Raw genomic sequence first — 20,168 nt, 5'->3', positions numbered from 1 at the left:
GGGATTAATATGCGAAATAATTTACGTTCTTCGAAAACATACTATCTTTTGATATCTACTATTTAACTATTGGTAAAAGGACTTATTCAAATTCGATAGCAATTGAAATTTCGTCAAATTAAATTAGTCAGAAATGAATGTACACAACAATTTTCGTATACTTCTTTTTCTGCTGACGAATAATGTACAGGAATCAAGTTGCATTGAATTTTACACTGTCTGTTGAAACATACAAAAAAGGGTTGAGAGAATACCTTACTTTGCACTTTGTTTCTACATGCGACAGTGCTTCAATATTTTCAGAAAACAATGTTTGTTAACGAATAAACAATCTATGTTAGCCACGGAAATATAGTTCTTGGATCATTCATCGATCATTGAGACTTTCCCGTTTCAGGTTGATCTCCAAACAACTCTTTAATCGCCGGTGTTGACATCACTGAATCTATTCCATTCGACAGATGACTCGGTAGTTCTGATGTAAATTTGATACTTGTCATTACACCCTTGTTCCACATGCCCTTTGCACAACCTGTCATTGTCACAAAACTCGGCACAACTGGTAGCTGGAATCATTAAAAAAATGGTGTTTAATACTGTCAGATGGGTTTTAATCATTTTTCTTTACAGATTTTTTTAAAAGAACCTGTCGATGAGAGTGAAAATTGTTTAAATAAATGATTCAAACTTTGTTAGCCATATCATATAGTTTGGTTCACCGATTTTGTAACATCTTCAGGAATATTCTTTTGAATGTAAGGAGCTACGCTGTTGTACATCCTGCAGTACATATCAATAGTGTCCTCAGGTTTTGACCACAACCCTTCCTGCACGGTATAGTATACGATACCACCGGCTATACTGGATTTCAATGCAAATCTGTGAATGGAACATTTATTGAAATATAATGAATGCAACAAATTTTCTGGATTTAGATCCAATGAAAATGAAATTCCAATAGTTTCATTTATGGACACTGTACTTACCGCAAAATTCCCATTTTAACAGTTTTTTTTTTTTTCAAATTTGCAAATTTCCTAGTCGTCTATTCTATGTTAAAGTATTATATAAACAATGGTAGACGAGAGAATACTGATACTGAAAATTATGTAAAAATAAAATGTGTGGATGTTAGATATTAGGTTCGACAGAGAGAGCTGTCATCGAGGGAGGGCAGCACTGCTCGATCATTCGAGTCAAATGAATTACCATAATTCACAACCTGCGAAGTTCTCCTACAACACTATTAAAAAATAATATAAAGAACAATGTTACTGACTAATTTCCTGAATATTGACATATTTCTTAAATTGCTAATACGGCAATAGCAAAATGTTTAAATAATATACTGATTAATGTGGTAATCCGATACGTCAAAGCAGATACAAGATACAAGATGGCTGCCCTGTGACTGGTTGGGTGTATAATCGTTAAAACCGTATTTGTCTTCAGGGTTTCATATAAATTCAGTATCAAAATTTGTCAAAATTGTTTGTTAGTTCAACGTGAAACAGTGTTATTTCGGTAATCGTGTAGTTTGTGTATGTTTCGTGAAAGTTTAATTATTATCGTAATCGAATCATCGGATGTCAAAAACTCAATTAGGTAACAATATATATGTGTATGTGGTTAGAATATCCGTTATGATATATAATTTCTCACACGTCGGCTTATCCTTATTCGTAATGATTGAAAGACAACTCGCATATAATTTATGATTCGTTCAATTCCCATTATTTTATGAATTACTCTGAATGTAGAGAGACAGTTCATATATGTGTCCAGACTCTACATAACGTGAAAAATCAATAAAATCTAATGAAGCTTTGGTCGTATCATATTATTATATACAGTAATGCAATATTTTTCGCTCGGGAACTTACCGCTTGATGCGTCATGGCAAAATATGCTATTGACCTAAAGTTACGTTCATAAAACAGCACTAGAGTTTGACGAAAAAGCGCAACTAATGAATAAATAAATAATTTGGTCCGATTCGCGGAGTAGATGTATTTATTTTTGCTTGTATGATTTTTTACTGTTCAGTCAACCTTCATCCAAGGAAAATCTTTTCGAGCGGTTTATTTTTCACTCATAAAATTAACACAGCAAAACAAATCACAAAAATTCATTCTTTTTCTAGTTCTCAAGAACCAAAATGATGTCGGACAGAAAAGCCGAATTGGAAAGGAAGAAGGCAAAGCTCCAAGCCATAAGGGAAGAGAAAGAAAGACGGCGAAGGGAAAAAGAGCAGAAAGATGTACTGAAAAACTTTTTTGCATTAATAGAGAAATAAATTAGTAAATTGTTGTCAGTACACACGGCTATTGCAGATATAAAAATTCTTACATTCCTCTTTTTACAAAACATTAGTTCGATATTTCGCTGTAGTCACTTCAGAGGCATTCTAGAGAACCTAAAAACTGATACTTAATTCTTGTACACTGAGTGTATTGACAAATAGATATGTGGATAGATTGAAGAATTTTGACTAATTTCGAGTTAACAATAAGGTTGAAGAGGCAGCAGGCAGCCTCAGAGCAGCTGGGACGGAAAAAGATCAACGCCGTGAGCTGGATGCGATGCTATCGTCCCTCGGAGTAGCTCCTGTCTCAGGTAAAATATTCTTAACATTTATAATAACCCATCTAATCAACAAAATTTTTATACGCAGCATTATTTGAATCCTGCAATTCCTTTTTCTCCAGATGTATTGTCTAGTCTTTCGAGTATGAATTCTTTGACGTCAGAACAAAGTGCCAATGCCACTCCGGATGCCAGTATACAGCCGACGAGTTTAAATTCAAGTCAAAGGTAGGCATGGAAACTGTACCACTTAAGTTGTATGTTGGAACATGACGAAAAATTTCTCGATTGGGTTGTTGGCGTTGATTCTATTGATCTCGACAAATGCTTTCATTTGTCGAGATCAATAGGAGGAAATAAATTGAAAAGTTCAAAATTGCGAATAAATCCAAGTGCTTTCGAAAAAAGAGATTTTCTTGTGTTCCAACGAGACAAACATGAATGTTGTAATTAAACATGCTCCATTCACTGTTGAATTATTCAACCGACATGAAAATTGTCCCAATGCAGTGCATCAAGCAAGAAAAAGTCGAATCGAGAGTTGACCGTAGTTTCGGTCGCTCACACAAACATTCCACCGAAGGAGCCTGTGGTTTATAGCAAACAGACTCAAACTGCTCAAACCGCTCATGCAACCCACGACGGTGAGTTTTCTTTTTTTTTCCTACATTGATTTACACTGCTGTTGTTTATTCATTTATTACTTTTAATTTATGTTAATTTTTTAAATTCTGTACCGCATCATTTGTTGCGTTTCACAAGTGATGGGAGAAAAAACAAGCGAATAATCGTGTCGTTATGCCGAAAATAATTGCCACTTACGCCAATTACAAGTTTATACCAATCTAACGAATATTCCGCACGAATTGTGAATACGAGAACGGTAATAGAACGTACCATCCATCAGTACACGACAGAGGAGTCATTGCACACGTTTTTCGTTTTATCATCCTTCAATTTATTGGTTGCTTTAACTGTTTTATTACTTTTTACTTTTTAACATCAGTGTTTTACTCCCACACGTTTACTGATGGATTTCTCTTAACATCATACGTGATTAAAAAAAAAAAATTTGTGTAGAACAATTTCAGAACAGTCGGGATACCCCTTTTGACATTTAGTTTTTATTGAATTGCAAATGTCTCTTGTCAAAGTGAGAAATTGAGAATTTCAGAAGTAATAATACTGATCGGTCTCAGATTTTTCAGTCGTGAAAAATTTGTCACAAGCAAAAACAAAGATTGCTCCGGATCCGACTGTCCCCGAAATTGTTCTGCTTATTTGTGATATTAAAAAGTTTTCTGTCGTCACTATTTAGCACTCGGCACGACACGAGGAGCTAGCCAAAAGCATTGCTCGAACTCACTATAGTATTTTACGTTATTTTTTTTTTATCAATTTTCGTTTGTGATATATTTGAAAACGTTATTTATATTTGAAGTTAACGTTTGTCCATTCGTGTAAATAGTATCAAAATTTCGTGTAGTCCTTGTCGGTCTTATAACCGTGATTAATTAACAACTTGGTCGGGTTTTCCATTTTTTGTGGCTTAGCCTCCACCATAACTCTTTCTTAACCCTTGTTCATCTGCGATGTTAAAACTTTGTCAGATCATGGGAGAAAACCATCTTCCATACCCGATAAACGGTATTTATTAATCGTGTATATGAACTCGTTACATAATTTTGTGAGATTCGATTCGCAGACGAAACAGTCAACACGCGAATCTGAAGAAAAGTTCGATCCACAAGAGCAAGAAATTATTCATGTACTTACCCAACAATTACTACTTTAAGCCCAATAATGCGGTCAATTATTGGCTCAAGTATTGGCATCATCAGCACATTTTTCATTCGGGTCTCATTAACTCAACAATTCTAATTGAATTTATATGTCGATTAACCTCACAGATGGGAAAAATGAACGATAAGGGATGATTGAAACTGAAAAAAAGTATATTTGGATACAAAGCATACTTACATTTTTTCACATTCATTATTCGTGGTTAACACCATTTTGTACTCTCACTATTTTCAAATTTTCATCTTTTTTGTACAATAATCTTAACTGACCTATTCGATTGAAAAGATAAAGATACTAAATTAAAAAGGACAGAAGAAAGAAATCCTTTCGTTTATGCGGTCACACTGTAATACAAATTTTAACGGATTAACTGGTTTCATTAAGGTGGTGGCTAGTGTAATAGAAGAAATGTGCGAGAAACTCTCACTCTTCCATCGGTGGTTGGTTGTACGGTTATATTCGCAAGATGTTTAACCCAATTGCCCATTTACTTATATATCGAGTGAATCAAGCTTAAATATCTCTGACGATTCAACCACAAAATTAGTCGGTAAATTTGAATAATTGGAAAATTGCTTCGGAAAATAAAAGCTTTGTTCCGATCGCATATTACGGTAAAAGCTGTAACTCGAACGTGCGTTATTTATATGAAATATAAATAAACACGACTCTCGAACGTCCGAGTAGAGAATTTTTCATTATTTTTTGTCACGTCACGTAGTTTTATCACATTTGTTGAAAAAAAATGAGGAAACGTTGCATCAATTCCGACTGATCTTGCGGTTTTGTTTGGCTTACGTGTTCGCGTGTTCCCTCTTAATACGAATCGTCAAAAAAAATCAACCGGTGTTGGACACAAGGACTATCCGTCTCCTCTTCCACAAATACGATCTTCTCCTACTGTACGACAACGTCACCATCTCACTCTTGCTCCGCAGGCTACTTTGAGACCGACTGGTGGCGTCCCAGGAAAGGTGGGTCTGCACCAAACTACCTATGTATGTTTTGTCTACTATTTTACTTCCTTTCCATAATAACCGTTTAAATAACCGTATGGATAGATGTAGATTGTGTCATCGTTTCTTACTAAAACAAAAACTACAAGAACAAACATATACTTACGCTTTTGGGATGTGGAGCTCAGTCTCGATTATCATAACCTCAAAATGCTTGCCAATTATCACGACGCTTTCTAACTCTGTACGAATTACGCGTTTCACAAAACTTGGTGCACTGAATTATTTTTTATTCTTTTCCCATTCGTCTATTCGAGTTCGAAATATTCTCTGGAAATGAGCCATTTTTTCCGTTGGATTTTTCTGCATCACTGATGACACAAATGTGTCATTTCTAATAATGCTTCGACCATCGAGAGCTTTCAATATTTCTGTTTTTTTTTGTCAGTGCACGAGAAAATATGTTTTTGAATATAAAACTTTTGAAAAAATCGAAGAAAGGGCTTGATTTCGGACAGAAAAATTCGTTTTTCGTTCTCCATCGTATGAGCGAACGATCTCCACACCCCACGAAAAGCATCGTTCAAACTGTGCGTGGGAAACATCGTAAAGTGCTTTTTCTGGCTTTGGTAATCCTTTTTCCCTATTCTTTCGTAACAACTTTTTCAACTTTGTGGGCGTAACATCGCGATCGTTTCCCACACAGTTTTTGTCGCTTGCAACAATAGAACAATTGCTTGATGCGCTTTTAATAGCTCAGGGCTTGAAAACAAAAGAGGTAAAAAAGATCCGAAATTGGTAATGTGTGTTGTGACTGAAAGAGAATTCTACGACTTGTTCAATCACGTTTTCAAACGGTATTCTCACTGTTTATACCCAATTGGAATGGCCTTTTTTGTACTTATTAAATTTCTCACTCGTACGTAGTTGCAAGTGATAAAACGAGGATAAGGAAAAACGATGATGAAATCTGACACGCGGAGACACTTAGGGGGGTGGGCGTAAGTGTGACAAGGCATGTAAGTGAGATATAACACCCCGAGAAAGAAAAAGAAAAGAAACATCGATCCATCGTACCATTTGTCTGGAAACGAAATTTCATTAATCTGAAATCTTGTATTTTTCGTACTTGATGGATAATTCGGATTGAATATGTAAGTTTCCGCCGATGGACCGTTGTATACGAAGGGCGATGAACCGTTTTTTTGACTCAGTTAGTGCTTTGTTCCGTTCTTTAGTTTATTTTATAGGGACGACGAGTATCGGGAAAAAGATTTTGAAAACAAAAAAGACGACACCGAATAGTCTTACAAATGGACTTTTATTTTCTTTCGTTACATATTATCACATTCGTTTTTATGTTGCAATTATTTTCGGCGTTGCGTGATTGTCGTCTATCCCGTCGATGAAATGAAGCACTTTGACGCGACAGTACAAAAAAAAAGTACCAAAAAAAAAATGTCCGTTTCATATTTGCAGAGAGAGGTAATTTAGTTTATTTTTTGTTTTTAATTTTTCAAAAAATATCTGTTCAATTCAATAGTAATAGCGCATTGATGAATTTGACATCGTAATTAAGTGCAAATTTTTTTCCCTCCCCTCCTCAGCTCATGCATTCGACTATTACGGTAAGTTATAATTTCTATTGATTTTTTGTTCTCGATCGAGTTTTAGGACGAGTCTTAGCATAATCTCTGCACTTACTGATAAATAATCGATGATTACAACTTACTGTTTGTATTTTCGACCAAAGCAAATTTATTCTAAACGCATTGAAAATACTACTTTGGAAAGGCTTTCTTTTCAACACATTCGCCAGAGCAACGATCTACCAAAATTATTTCGAACGGACTTACTGTTTTTCGATTTCACTCACTCTCTCTCTCTCTCGCTCTTTCCGCTTTTCCTCTCTGGTGTCCCAATGGTGATTTTTATATTATCTGGACGAAATACCCCAAATATATTCGTTCGAACGTACGAATTCTTTCCAACAAGAGAGATCGATAGAAAACGAGGGAGTTAAGTATCATGAGATGTGGAAAGAAAAACTATTGCAGAAAATTGTTAAGGACAAAGAAATAATTGGATCGGGCTTTTGAAGGAACACAAAAATTAGATGGGACTCAATATCCATTGCGTAATCTTGTCACAACTTAACGCACCTTCCAGAGTTCTCGAAATCACGTCCATTGTTTCGTATATATATTTTCTCGATTTATAACCTAACATTCATTGAAAAATCTTACTAACGGGAGAGAGCAAATAAATTGTTGCTTGTGGTGTTGGTTACGTTAATAAACGGAATTCCCTTTCCCGCAACGAGACAAAGAAAAAAATGAAAATCGTCAATTTTGATTAACAAGACAGTGGAATAAAAAAAAAACACGCAGTTTCGAAACACGAGAGTCGGCAAAGCCCGCTGCGCACGACGCCATTTTTGTGGGCACCGGGCGTAACTCGTAACGGACATGGTATGGCTGTTCAGTGGTGCAGGAATGAATCTTTTCGGCGCTTTTTGGGGTTATGTTAGGTATTCGCGTGGAATGAAAAGAGGAAAGAATAAAGAAGTATTTTGACTGCCAAATTTGGTCGTTCGTGTGGCTTACGAATGTTCATTAATTCAGACGGGATATAACACTGCGTAGCGTTTGAAATATTAAACAAAACTAAACAAACGAAAAACCGCAGATTATAAATATTGCAAGCGATAAAACAAAGCTATAGTTTCTCACAGGGTACGAACGTAATTGCATGTAGTTACGACCTAACATTTTTTTTTTACTACAAACACAAATCCACCTCAAAACGTTCCGATATCTCTGTGCATTAATTGTCGATGGGTAATTTCGCGATGGGTAATTTGTCGATGAGTACAACTTGACAAATAAAGAAAAACGAAAACGAACACAAGATAAGTAGACCGTATGGATGAACTGAGAATCGATTTACACGTCGACGATTAATTAACGAGAATCAAGGAGCGCTCACGAGATAAGATACGAAATTGATTGACATTTTCTTTTCCCTCCTTCAAGACGAGTACAATCTAAATCCTGGTTTAGAATGGGAGGACGAATTCACAGGTAGGTGATTTTCTCCGAAGCTGGATAAACGTTTATTCATCGTTTCACGAGTAATTTGCAAGCTTTATTATTATTTGTATTTATTATTCTTTTTGATCTCTCTCTTTTTTTTTTTTTTTTAAATTTTTTAATCCCGATCATGAAAAACTTCATTTATCGAAAGTTATATCTTCGACTTAAACGTTGCACTCAAATTGTTTCAATCACTCGTGCAAGCTCCTTGTTTTGCATTGCTCAGAATACGTTTCATCAGTTTTTTTTTCATAATTTTTGTTATTGTTGAAAAAAAAAAACGAAAAAGTACCCGTTATTCATCTTTGTAACAAAATTCGTATTATCTTCGTTTCCGCGTTCAGGTAGGATTGGTGTCAAAATAAAAATTCTAGTCCTCGATTTCTCGAGCTTCGTATACACCAATCGCCTTTTTTATCCCAAATATTTCTCGTTTGTCCATTTCATTCTTACTACCTGTGAATTTCTTTCGAAAGATCATCTACGAAATTAATTATGATAATTTATTAGCTCAAGATTTGCATGATATATATACGTACGAGGCATTCCCCGTCATCTCGTTCAGACGTGACCCTGGCACCTTTCAATTTTCTTCAAATTTTTTAATGAAACAGTGTCCAATCCAAGGAACATTTGAACCGTTTTTAAGGTGTTTATTCCACGTGTTTCAGGTGCTACGATTTTTCAAGAAACTTTTTTTATTTTTCTTCATACTTTGAGAAAACGAAAGGAAAAAAAAAAGAAATGTATATTTAAACGTTTTTTCTTTGAAATTGAAGTTTTTTCTGTAAATCATGTAATCACATGAATAATTTCGCAGTTATGATTATTCGATAATAAAACTTCAATTTTCTGCTACAACACAACTTTCAATATTTTTCTGTTTGAAAATAATTTTTTCGAAAAATTGAATTTTTTCATATAAATAATCATAATCACAATCAACAATGTGATTATGAGATCATTTACATAAAAAACTAAATTCTACGGAATATTTTTTTATTGGATATTATTATATTTATAAAAAATTTTAGGAAAATTAAAAATGGTTGGGCTCACTCGGCGAGTGAAATGACGTGGAATGCTTTGTATAGATATCTGCACCTTTATTTATTTATACGTATACGTAAAATCAATTACTAGTTGGTAGTACGTTGCAGTGAATATTTATGGCTTTGATAAGAGGCAAGATTTATTTGGTTGCTAGAACTTTGAATTTTATTCTGGCCTCTTCGTAAAAGTATGTTCGAAAATGTTTGCATGAGGCTCGGGAAGCTGCGTTAAACAAGTTTTATTTCAATACCTTTGACGAAATTGAAGCAATTTACTCCATAATTTTGTTTTTCTCCCATATGAAAGTTTAGAGCAAATATTCGTTAGTACGAAATAGATATTTGCTCGTTAAGTTTTCAATTGCAATTTCATTCAATTCCGAATAAGAATTGATTTCTATTATTCGCTGGCTGAACTATCCAATCCGATTTTCGTTATTGACAGCACTCGAATTAGAAATCCTCACATCCCAGTTGCACTCTTGTTAGGGATCGATTACAAATGAATTATCTTAAAAATTGACGAATGTGGACGAACCTCACGATTTTATGAGTCCTCGCGCACGTTTTATACTCCATGGCATGCTTTTTGTAACGAATCATTATTGCTCTCGTTCTCTCTCTCCCTTCTCTCGTTATTCTTTACACCCTCCTCCTCCTTCTCACGACCTGACAAACATAACCTCGACGAGTATTATTGAAAAACGCGCCATCTGTGATTGTTATGATTTTTAAGTTGGTCGAGAATCGTAGAAAAGATTCGTATGGATGAGCGATATTTTGGACGCATGCTCTCTCGTGTACAAACACAAACTCTTTTGCTTTGCATAATTCTCATTTCATTTGAAGCAAATGAAAAGAATTTTATAAGTTAAAAGAAATACAATAGCATCGTGCCGTCAAGTTGGGTTAAGAGTAGAGCCATAGACGATGTTTTGCGTTCACTACTTTTGGAACAGTCGTAGTAGAGTTAGGTTATTTTTTTGGAGGCTGGCTTATTCACCACAGTTTTGACATATGATGATGGCCAAGCCGAGGATGAAGAAAACAGTTTGCCACACATCGATGGCTTCCAGAGCAAACTTCCACCAGGAATTCTTCCTCATGGTCTTCCTCAGGTCAAAGAAGTTCAGCCTGCTCTTACGCAAGTTGAGCAGGAGAAAGAGAAGGAAAAACCACCGAAGGAGGGTGAGTCATAGGAAAAATCATTAGCTAGAAAAATAATTAGCTACAAAAACAAAATGAAACTTGACTTTCATATCGTGAGTGTAAATATTTCAGTTCGAGAACTTAGCGAAGAGGAAAAACAGATGATCATTTTATCCGAGGATTTCCAACGTTTTCTCGATCGAACAAGCAGAGTCGTAGAAAGGGCTCTAGCAGAATCGGTTGATATTTACACTGATTATACCGGCACTTTGGATGGGGAGGAAGGGATGTGAGTAACCGTTTAATATTTTTTGTGCGGACACCGCATAGATTGGAACATTCAGTTGAAGACGAAATTGATCTGACTGTTAAAGTTGATCGTGTTGATTGAAACGTTTTCATTGTCTTTGATTTTTTCAAAAGGGACGAGAAAAGTCATCAGCGTTTGTGGCTCAATCGTTCGTTTTTCTGCGAACGCTGGTCGAGAAATCGGTGCGTCACATCGATGGATTGGTCTCCCCAACATCCTGAACTCCTGGTTGCTTCGTACACCAATAACGACGACACTCCAAATGATCCCGACGGTGTTTGTCTAGTCTGGAACACAAAATTCAAAAAGACAACGCCGGAATACATTTTTCATTGTCAGTCGGCTGTGTTGTCTACAACCTTTGCACGATTTCATCCAAATTTGATACTCGGCGGCACGTACTCCGGTCAAATAGTTTTGTGGGACAACAGAGTACAGAAGAGAACGCCGATTCAACGCACACCTCTGTCAGCCAGTGCACATACGGTGAGCACTTGCAAAAATTTCCATTACTTTTTTGAAAGACCGAAATTTTCTCTTCAGAGAAAGTGACACAAGAAAGTTCCCTAACCGAATGAAATATGGGGTCGTTTCTCACCTTGTTTTGAGGGCCCGGAGCATAAACGAACTTACAAATTCAGTTCCGATGAAGCGTCCAATTAAATTATTACTAAAAGTTGGTTGTGTTTCAATCCCCAGCATCCGGTCTACTGTCTCAGCGTGGTTGGGACTCAAAATGCTCACAACCTGATCAGCATATCAACCGACGGTAAGATGTGTTCTTGGAGTCTGGACATGTTGTCACAACCGCAAGAAACTCTCGACATCCAGACGAAACAGTCAAAGGCCATATCAGTCACGTGTCTCGCTTTTCCTCATGCCGATGTCAACAATTTCGTCGTTGGTAGCGAGGATGGAACAGTTTTCTCCGGTATTACTTAATTTTATGGGCAGAAATAAGTAGCGAGAATTGTGAAATAGAAATATTGAAAAATACTCGTTCTTCATCACACAATGACTCGCTCGACTGATTTTATTTCAGCTTGTCGTCACGGGACGAGGGCAGGAGTTACCGAAATTTACGAGGGCCACCAAGGCCCCGTGACCGGGATCAGTGCTCACGCTGTACAAGGAGGAATCGATTTTTCGCATCTTTTCCTCACATCCTCGATCGACTGGACGATCAAACTGTGGAGTTTGAAGGAAAGCAAACCTCTCTATTCGTTCGAGCATAACGGTGATTACGTTTACGACGTGGCTTGGTCGCCCACACATCCTGCCCTATTCGCCGCTGTCGATGACTCCGGACGATTGGATTTGTGGAACTTGAATCAAGACACGGAGGTACCTACGGCCAGCGTCGTGGTCGATGGTTGTCCGGCATTGAACCGAGTCTCGTGGACTCCCAGCGGTTTTCACGTCACCGTTGGCGACGACTTGGGTAAAATTTGGGTGTACGACGTCGCCGAGGTAAGTATTCACGTTTTTTCATTGTAGAAAAACAACAAACCGAGAACACGTATATGAATAATTAATTCACGACGAATCAATGCTTTTCAGAATTTGGCCCACGCTCGAGGCGATGAATGGAACAAATTCTTGTACACCCAGCAAGACTTGAAAAACAACAAGGCCGACGAGGAACTTGACAAGTTGAATCTTAGTTCCGGACCTTCGAGTCTGACCTCAATGTCCTCAATCTCTTCCGTGCCTATTAGATAAATGAAAGTACGAGCCTCCTCGTTACGCGTCACAAAAGAAATATCGAGCATAAAACAGCTTCGACGACGATTACGTAGCAACGTTCTAACTTATTCTAGGATCAATATCAATGTCCTAAAAATGTATTCTTTTCGTCTCAACTATTCTGTCAGCACTAAATATTCAAGATCCCGATATTCAGCAAGCTTTCAGCATTCGAATGTAAGATTAATTGTTCGAATGATTCGTAATTTGATGAATTACCCTCGAAGAATCACGTTCATTCATTTTGTTTCGACTCACAGCCTAAAATTCTAATTGACCGAATATTTTTCTTTTCGTTTCTATAATAACGGTGCTCGTCAGTTATCGTTTTATGCTTTTTTTTTTTAATGTAAATAATCTTTAATTATATGTTGCTTGTTCATTCTTTCTTTTATACTTGAATATCTGCAACAGCAATATCAAAAAGTTCGAATTTTTTAACTGCGATATCAATGAATAATGTTTTGTCGAGCTACGTTAGTCCCGAGTCTCAGTCTTAAATTGTTAAATCTACTGAATTTCGTTACCGTTAAGTTATTTGTATCGTTTGATTGCCTAAATCAGAGTCAACTTTTGTATTGAGCTTCGTGTAATTGTTCTAGCATGTCATTAAAATCTATTGTTGCGGTAAAACTCGACGTTTTTTTCACCGTCTTTTTTCCTTCTCGACGTCAATCTGTTACAAACGACTGTCGCTTCTCTCACGCTCGCAAGGAAAGTTTATCCTCGATACTCCAAGTCCGGACAAGTTCGTGAAATTATTGTCGTTCCGTTCGGAAAGTTTTTCGTTCGTTGTAAAAAATATAAAAAAATATACGCGTTTGTCATTTTTAACGAAATTTTTCCTCCAGTGAGGCGAATTCATAAACGTTTGTTGGCTTGAAAACGTTAACCTCCAAACTCGCGTCCGATTATCTAATTTTCTAAGTAGATTAATTGAAATTTATTAGCATTTACGCCAGGCAAATTAGCCGGCGATTCACAACAAAATGGCTCACAATAGAAGTGCACGGTTCGGTAAATTACCGACGCAGACATCGACCGTCGTGGGACCCGGAAGTTACGATATTTCTGAGCTGTCAAATCCTGCGAGAGATCTTGGTAATTGAATCGAATAAATAATGACGAAAAAGTAGTTGAAATAACGAACGATGAGAAACGACTGTGAAGAATGCCAGCATCAACGCGTGACGCAGTGTTGAAAACGACGTGGGAGTTTGAACTGAGAAAGTTATGAAAATCTCATCCCGCACTTGTGCTCTTTTTATGATTAAACTTTCGTCAAATGCGACTTTATCATGGAGCAAACTCGTCGTTATCGACAAACGGATGAGAGGAGAAAAGCCCCCTCAATCTGCGTTTTTGCTGCATGGCCACAAGCCCAAACTCGTGTCATGAGCTCGCAAAGTGGCCAGTAGCTGGGGCCACGCTGTCTCCATTCAGGAGCGGTGCGTTTGAAATAAGTTGCATGGGAAACTGAGTTGTTATTCGTGTGGATGCTGGTATTGCTCGTTCTTGTCATGGGTGCGCTCACTTGGGGGGGAAAAAAAAACTGTTTTTGCTCACACTCTCGTCGTAGGACACGCGTATCCTTTCTTGAGTGGTACGAAACGAGAGACTCTTCAAATCTCGAAAAATGTGCTGGCCCTACCCGGACCTGGGGCTTACAATCCCGAGCAGACGAAACGTCACGTGCCGGAAAGTAAATTTTCACTCTATCCGGAATAATTCGGGAATTTGAAGATTATCGAAAGACTCGCTTTGTTGAAAACTCCAGGGTGGCGTGAGCATTGATTTCACGGAAATACGAATAAAGCCTGAAACCTACGAGCCTGCTCCCGGCCCCGGGGATTATAGCTTGGGCGACGATCTCTTCAATAACGCTAAAACGAAGCTCCGTTCGCACCCTGGAACTTGGAGAGGACCAGCAGGAAATGTAAAATTGCAACCAAAAAGGATGCAAAATTTTCTGCACTTTTATCTGCATTTAGCTACTCGCGAGAGTTGACGAAGTTATTGATTCCATCGATAATTACGGACTCACTTCTCAGCTGTGGTTTGGTCCTCCACCTCGATCATTGATGCTCAACCTCGTCCCCACAATCCCATCAAAAAATGACACGAATGGCTACTCCATCGACGAACGTGGAGTCCTCGTAAAAAATCCTCCCACTAAAGCCGAGCCCGTGGAATATTACGATGTTCCTCGAGAGGCAAGAACATTGGATTTCGAAAAATATTAAAAAATTGAATTCGATAAAGCGTCCAAATGTGTTTGGACATTTGAAAAAAATGAGACTCGATTCGAATTTTCGATGAATCTTATCCAGAAAAAAATCGTTTCATTTGAACTTGGCTGAAAAGCAATATTTGAAAAATTCTCTACTAACTTACAATTCATTCCTGGAGATAGGAATCAAATATGGCGACGTTGATGTACAAGGGTAACTTCTGGAGCAGGATGTCGGGGAGAGGCGACGAAACGATCGAGGAAACTCCAGGGCCAGGGGCATACGACATAAATCGACCAGTGGGGTGTCTCGCGACGAACGAATCTTTTCGATCGACGAAAAGGGCTGCTTCGAAGCAGCATCGGTACCTGGACAAGCTGTGGGCCCAGAAACTTCTTGAGGTCTCGTTTCAATGAATTTTCATGAACCATCGTGTCGTTGATATGCAGAATAAAAACTGACAAGAAAATCGTACAGGGTTATCCCGCTCCGAACAGTTACGACCCTGCGAAAGGCCCGTTCGACGAACCGACTTGTCTCTGTGACAAGTACGTCGTGGATCCGCCGCCATTTGGATTAGCTGCTAAGGTAAAAAAACGGTCAAACAATTTTCCATCGTCTCGAAGCTTTGTTCGAGTGAAAAAAACCGAGGGATTGTCGCACTCGAAAAACTGAGGATGAAAATATTTGCAAAGCGATTCGAAAGCGAGTATCGGCAGGACGCACCAGGCCCGGGGACTTACGATCCATCGCAACCGAAGTGTCCGCCATGTTCGAAGATAAATTCCCCCTTCGGGCTGTGGAGCCCGCGCTTCCGGGAGCTCGCAATCGATCCTACTCCAGGTTCGATACCGGACGAACCTCGTTCAACGCTTCCCTTGCCCTTTGTCCTCTCCTCTTTCGATCTTTCGATCGATTAAATTCATTGATATTTTCACGTTCGCACGTACGTCACGTAGATCTTTATCGTCGTTCAGGTCCTGGCTCTTACGATTTGAGTAAATGCGATATTGGGAAGATCACGTTGTGCAAACGTAGGTACCCAAGGGCGAGTGTGCCCTTGAGATCGAAGGGATCGGAAGAGTCGATTGAACACGTTCCCCTGAGCCCGGTGAAGCCCAAGCCGCAGGTTCCCTCCGCGGTATTCAAGTCTCGAACCGTGAGGTTCAAGGACGCTGAGGTGGAGGTACGTGCGATAACGCCTCGAATTTATCGATCCCTCAATTCACTCGAGACCCGAAAAAGCATTTTTTTCCAATTTTTTTCCCAAAAAAAAATGTCCCCGGGTCTTCTGGGCCCGGGTTAGTATTCGCGGGTCGAACGATCACGAGTCTACTCTCCACCGTCGCGTTCGTTGCCCACGAAAATGAGAAGAAGCCCGTTTTCATCGAGTCGGTCGTATTTCCCGTGTACACGTGACTTTTCTCAAAAGTCCTTTGGATTTTCGTCTGGTTACAAAGCTCCGGAGGCTAAACACATTCGATCGAGCAGAGATAATCCTTGGCTGGGCCACGGGTAATCGGGCGAGAGCCTCGACAAAATTAATGACGTTGAGATCGAAGCGATGCATCGTTATCCGGAGCTACCTGTGTGCCTCCCACTTGCCGCATGTATTCGTGTCTCGGACATGCAGGAATACAATTTGGATCGTTAATCGAGAAGGGGGTTTGAACAATCTATGCGCAGAGACGGAGGGAGTTCTGCGTCAAATTGCTAGCATCGTAGAGCTTGCGGATCGAAGCTGAATTTTAATTTGAAACTCTACTGCTATTTTTCCTCGGAACAATCTCTTCCCGATCGTTTCTAAAACTCGTATCGTGTTTTCTCGGTTTCCAGCTCTTCATTGACGGTCCAAGTGTCTATCAATACTCGGCAGTACTACATCTGCACTCTTTACAATTGTCCTCTTAAATTAGTGTACGGTAAATCAAATGTATTCTGACACATCTTCATTCCGATACATCTATACTCTTTATTCATAGAAAAAAATCTTTACTCCACTACATCTGTGCTTCTATACGTCTGTATTCTTATATATTTGCATTCTTTTACACCTATTCTCCAATTCAACTGTATTTTCTTACAACTGTCCTCTTATAGACTTGCATTTTTAATTCACGCAAAATAAATCTCCATTCTGATACAACTGGATTCTTTCGCAACCGTCCTCCAATACATCTGTAATCTGAAATCATACAAAAATTCTTTATTCTCCTACGACATCATTCTTCTACAACTGGATTCTCGTACAACTCTACTCTGATACATCTGTACTCTGGTTTAACTTCATTCTCATAATGAAACAATTGATCATCTTTGATTAATCGATTTTGGTTAATTAATTTATCATTAGAAATTTTCAATTAGATAGTGTTTCAATCAAAATTTGGGTCTGCTCGTGAAGCCTATTGATCGTGCTACAGCAAGTTTCGATGTTCTATTATTTCATTATGACAATGAAGTTGAACCAGAGTACAGATGTATCAGAGTAGAGTTGTACGAGAATTCAGTTGTAGAAGAATGATGTCGTAGGAGAATAAAGAATTTTTGTATGATTTTAGATTACAGATGTATTGGAGTACGGTTGTGAAAGAATCCAGTTGTATCAGAATAGGGATTATTTTGCGTGAATTAAGAATGCATGTGTACAAGAGGACAGTTGTAAGAAAATACAGTTGAATTGGAGAATAGGTGTAAAAGAATGCAAATATATAAGAATACAGACGTATAGAAGTACAGATGTAGTGGAGTAAAGATTTTTTTCTATGAATAAAGAGTATAGATGTATTGGAATGAAGATGTGTCAGAATACATTTGATTTACGGTACACTAATTTAAGAGGACAATTGTAAAGAGTGCAGATGTAGTACTGCCCAATACTCCTGTTCCGTAGGAAGCGTTGAAATAATATCATCAAAACAAGATAAAATAGCAGAAACTCTTGTTTTAGTAACGGAAGAAATATCAGAGTTCAATTCACATCGCACACACTGCGTTATCAAGTTGAAAGTTATAAAGTTTCTCCTAATATTCGTTTGTAATACAATCAACTTTACACACATTCGTTCAATTATTATTACAAGTAAATCAACAATTTCATCGGAGATTGTATTAAAACATGGCAGCCGATCCGAAGCCCGAGGTCTGACCTCGATAAAAGCGACTTCAAAAGTCCATAGAACTCAAGAACTTATCATTAATACTGGAGAGTCGAGAAACAATAATCACGAAAGGAGTCGATTCAAATGTCTTCCTAATCTACGTCGAATATCTCATAAAATTTATTCGCACCAATATTTTAAATTTCGTAATTTTTCTTAATTCTTTTTATGCCTTTCAAGAGCTTTCTCCAAAAAATGTCTTGTTATCATTTACTTTAATTTCATTTAAAAAAGTTGACTCGACGAAGCAAACAACTCCGACTCGGTGGAGCCTGCGGATGCTGAAGTCTCCATTGGACCGCTGCATCTCGGAGTGTCTTTTCGTTAAAAAATAAAAATTTTGGACTCTGAGCAAGGCTTACAGGAGATTCGAGTGACCGTGGCACCCGCGGAAGTGAGCTCATGAGAATCTAACGCGAGATTAGTAACGCTATAGGGAGGATGGAAAGGATCGATAGGGAAGGGGGCGATCGAACCGAATTATACCGCCCTTCCGCGTAATTATAGCGCGCGGTGAGAAGCCTCTGAAGCCGGAGGGCAACAGCCGCCACTATACATGCTCGTATCCTCTCACTGAGTTCGGAGAACGGGGAGCGTGCCAAAGAGCACTTCCGAATGGCAAATCGTAGAGATCCGTAAATGCAGCGACAACGCCTTACTCGCGAGACTTTTCGCCATTGAGAGAGTGCATGTAAAACGAGTTTTAGCCGCGGTTGGCGAATGGGCGAGAGTTTCCTTGAGATGGAAATATCGGAGGGTGGAAACAGTTTATGACAGGACTAAGACAAATGTTCAAGGATTCGTTGATAGTTGGCCCGATCTTCGTGGAATATATTTGAGCCTCGATTATTTCCATGAACCCGAACAGAGTTTCCCGGTGTGAAATTCACAAATTTGTTAGCCGCTCCCGTGAATTGAATAAATAAAAGTTTCTGGAGTTAATGACGGTACGAAATGGCAGGCGGCGTTAATAAAAGTGCGGTAGCAGCACATCATACGGTAGAAGCCGTCAGCTATACCGGAAATGAGGCAACACGAACGGTCGCAGCTAATTTTCACGCCGATTCATGCTACTGTGCGAAAAGGCTGTACACACAGGGAGAGAACGAGAAATCGCTTCCGGCTCGTTGAACTAGAAATTTCGGGCAATCTCTTGGCCGCAAACGCAAGCCTCGGTGCGGCTCCGAGCAGCCTCTATCTGTGTCGTACGTGTTTAATATACGTCTATAGATCCAGTCAGTTAAAGCAACCAGTCCGGAACGCCCAGAAACAGTACATTTTGGTTGGTCCATTTTATACACTAAATACATTCGCCTTCTATATTAACCGAGTGTATCGCGGGCATGGCAATTCCACGAAGGATTTCCAGCTACACGGATACCGTAGCTATACACGAAGAGCCTTCTTCAACCGGAACAAACTACTTTGAAGCATTTCGCTCTGGTTCCAACTCGGAAATGTGGCCAATGGGAAATACTCGTTAAGATAGCCCAGCAATGATAACCAGTTCGGTTCGTTCGGTTATGCCCTAACAACACGATCCTGGGATGCAGGTGCAACGTGCATGCGCGTACTTGTAGTGTTATGGCTCCGAATATCGCGATTCTCGGCGCTATTTACCTTCTCGTACATTCCGAGCGGGCTGCTCAACGACACATAAACCTACATAGATATTTTTCTGCCCCGCTCCCCAAATTATCACGAGGCACGTAATTCCCCTCATTATCATAATTATACTCATCGCTTCCCCATACATCGCTTATCCACTTTACCTACCTCCGTTTTTTGCGCCCCAGGACACGCCGGCTCCGGGCGATTACGACGTCTTGAAACCCCGAGCTTGCTCCTACGCGAGCAATCGCCAAAGCGCTGCATTCGCTTCGAAAACTTCACGCTTTCCCAGATTACCCGATGGAGTCGATTTTTTTGTCCCAGGTTCATGAATATTTCATCCCCGTCAATATTGAAAATTATGCTTTCTCACTACGAGATTCATCGGTTTGTTCTAAACGCGCATTTTTTATTTACCACCCTTTCAGGACCCGGTATTTACAATCTTTGCACAGACATTGCCCAGGG

At 38.9% G+C, this 20,168-nt stretch overlaps 2 protein-coding genes and 1 long non-coding RNA gene across 33 annotated transcripts; 1 reads left to right on the top strand and 2 right to left on the bottom strand.

The window, feature by feature from the left end:
• Positions 1 to 134: 134 nt before the first annotated feature.
• On the bottom strand, positions 135 to 1,155 carry LOC122409417 (uncharacterized). The gene is made up of 3 exons (XM_043416982.1): positions 987 to 1,155; positions 720 to 879; positions 135 to 566 (listed from the first exon to the last, which is right to left on the bottom strand). Exons 1-3 carry the CDS (start codon positions 998 to 1,000, stop codon positions 375 to 377), a joined length of 366 nt encoding a protein of 121 aa, XP_043272917.1. The 5' UTR covers positions 1,001 to 1,155; the 3' UTR covers positions 135 to 374.
• A 228-nt stretch (positions 1,156 to 1,383) lies between these two features.
• Positions 1,384 to 13,330, top strand: sw (short wing). 31 transcript variants are annotated; one of them, XM_043416954.1, is made up of 14 exons: positions 1,384 to 1,605; positions 2,144 to 2,260; positions 2,514 to 2,616; positions 2,709 to 2,814; positions 3,097 to 3,230; positions 5,328 to 5,387; positions 6,953 to 6,973; positions 8,381 to 8,428; positions 10,501 to 10,680; positions 10,774 to 10,930; positions 11,065 to 11,437; positions 11,651 to 11,882; positions 11,994 to 12,421; positions 12,512 to 13,330. In XM_043416954.1, exons 2-14 carry the CDS (start codon positions 2,159 to 2,161, stop codon positions 12,671 to 12,673), a joined length of 2,106 nt encoding a protein of 701 aa, XP_043272889.1. In that variant the 5' UTR covers positions 1,384 to 1,605; positions 2,144 to 2,158; the 3' UTR covers positions 12,674 to 13,330. The 31 variants fall into 31 exon arrangements, with proteins under 31 accessions (XP_043272889.1, XP_043272882.1, XP_043272879.1 ...); XM_043416947.1 differs by having other exon boundaries at positions 5,250 to 5,363; positions 10,525 to 10,680; XM_043416944.1 differs by having other exon boundaries at positions 5,250 to 5,363.
• Positions 4,524 to 5,921, bottom strand: LOC122409418 (uncharacterized). The gene is made up of 2 exons (XR_006260682.1): positions 5,512 to 5,921; positions 4,524 to 5,383 (listed from the first exon to the last, which is right to left on the bottom strand). It is a non-coding gene; the product is annotated as an uncharacterized lncRNA (long non-coding RNA).
• Positions 13,331 to 20,168: the final 6,838 nt, after the last annotated feature.

The sequence above is a fragment of the Venturia canescens genome, chromosome 4 (genome assembly GCF_019457755.1).
Source record: "Venturia canescens isolate UGA chromosome 4, ASM1945775v1, whole genome shotgun sequence".
NCBI lineage: Eukaryota > Metazoa > Arthropoda > Insecta > Hymenoptera > Ichneumonidae > Venturia > Venturia canescens.
The sequence above is the reverse complement of the archived record's forward strand: the minus strand, read 5'-3'. Positions and strand labels throughout refer to the sequence as shown.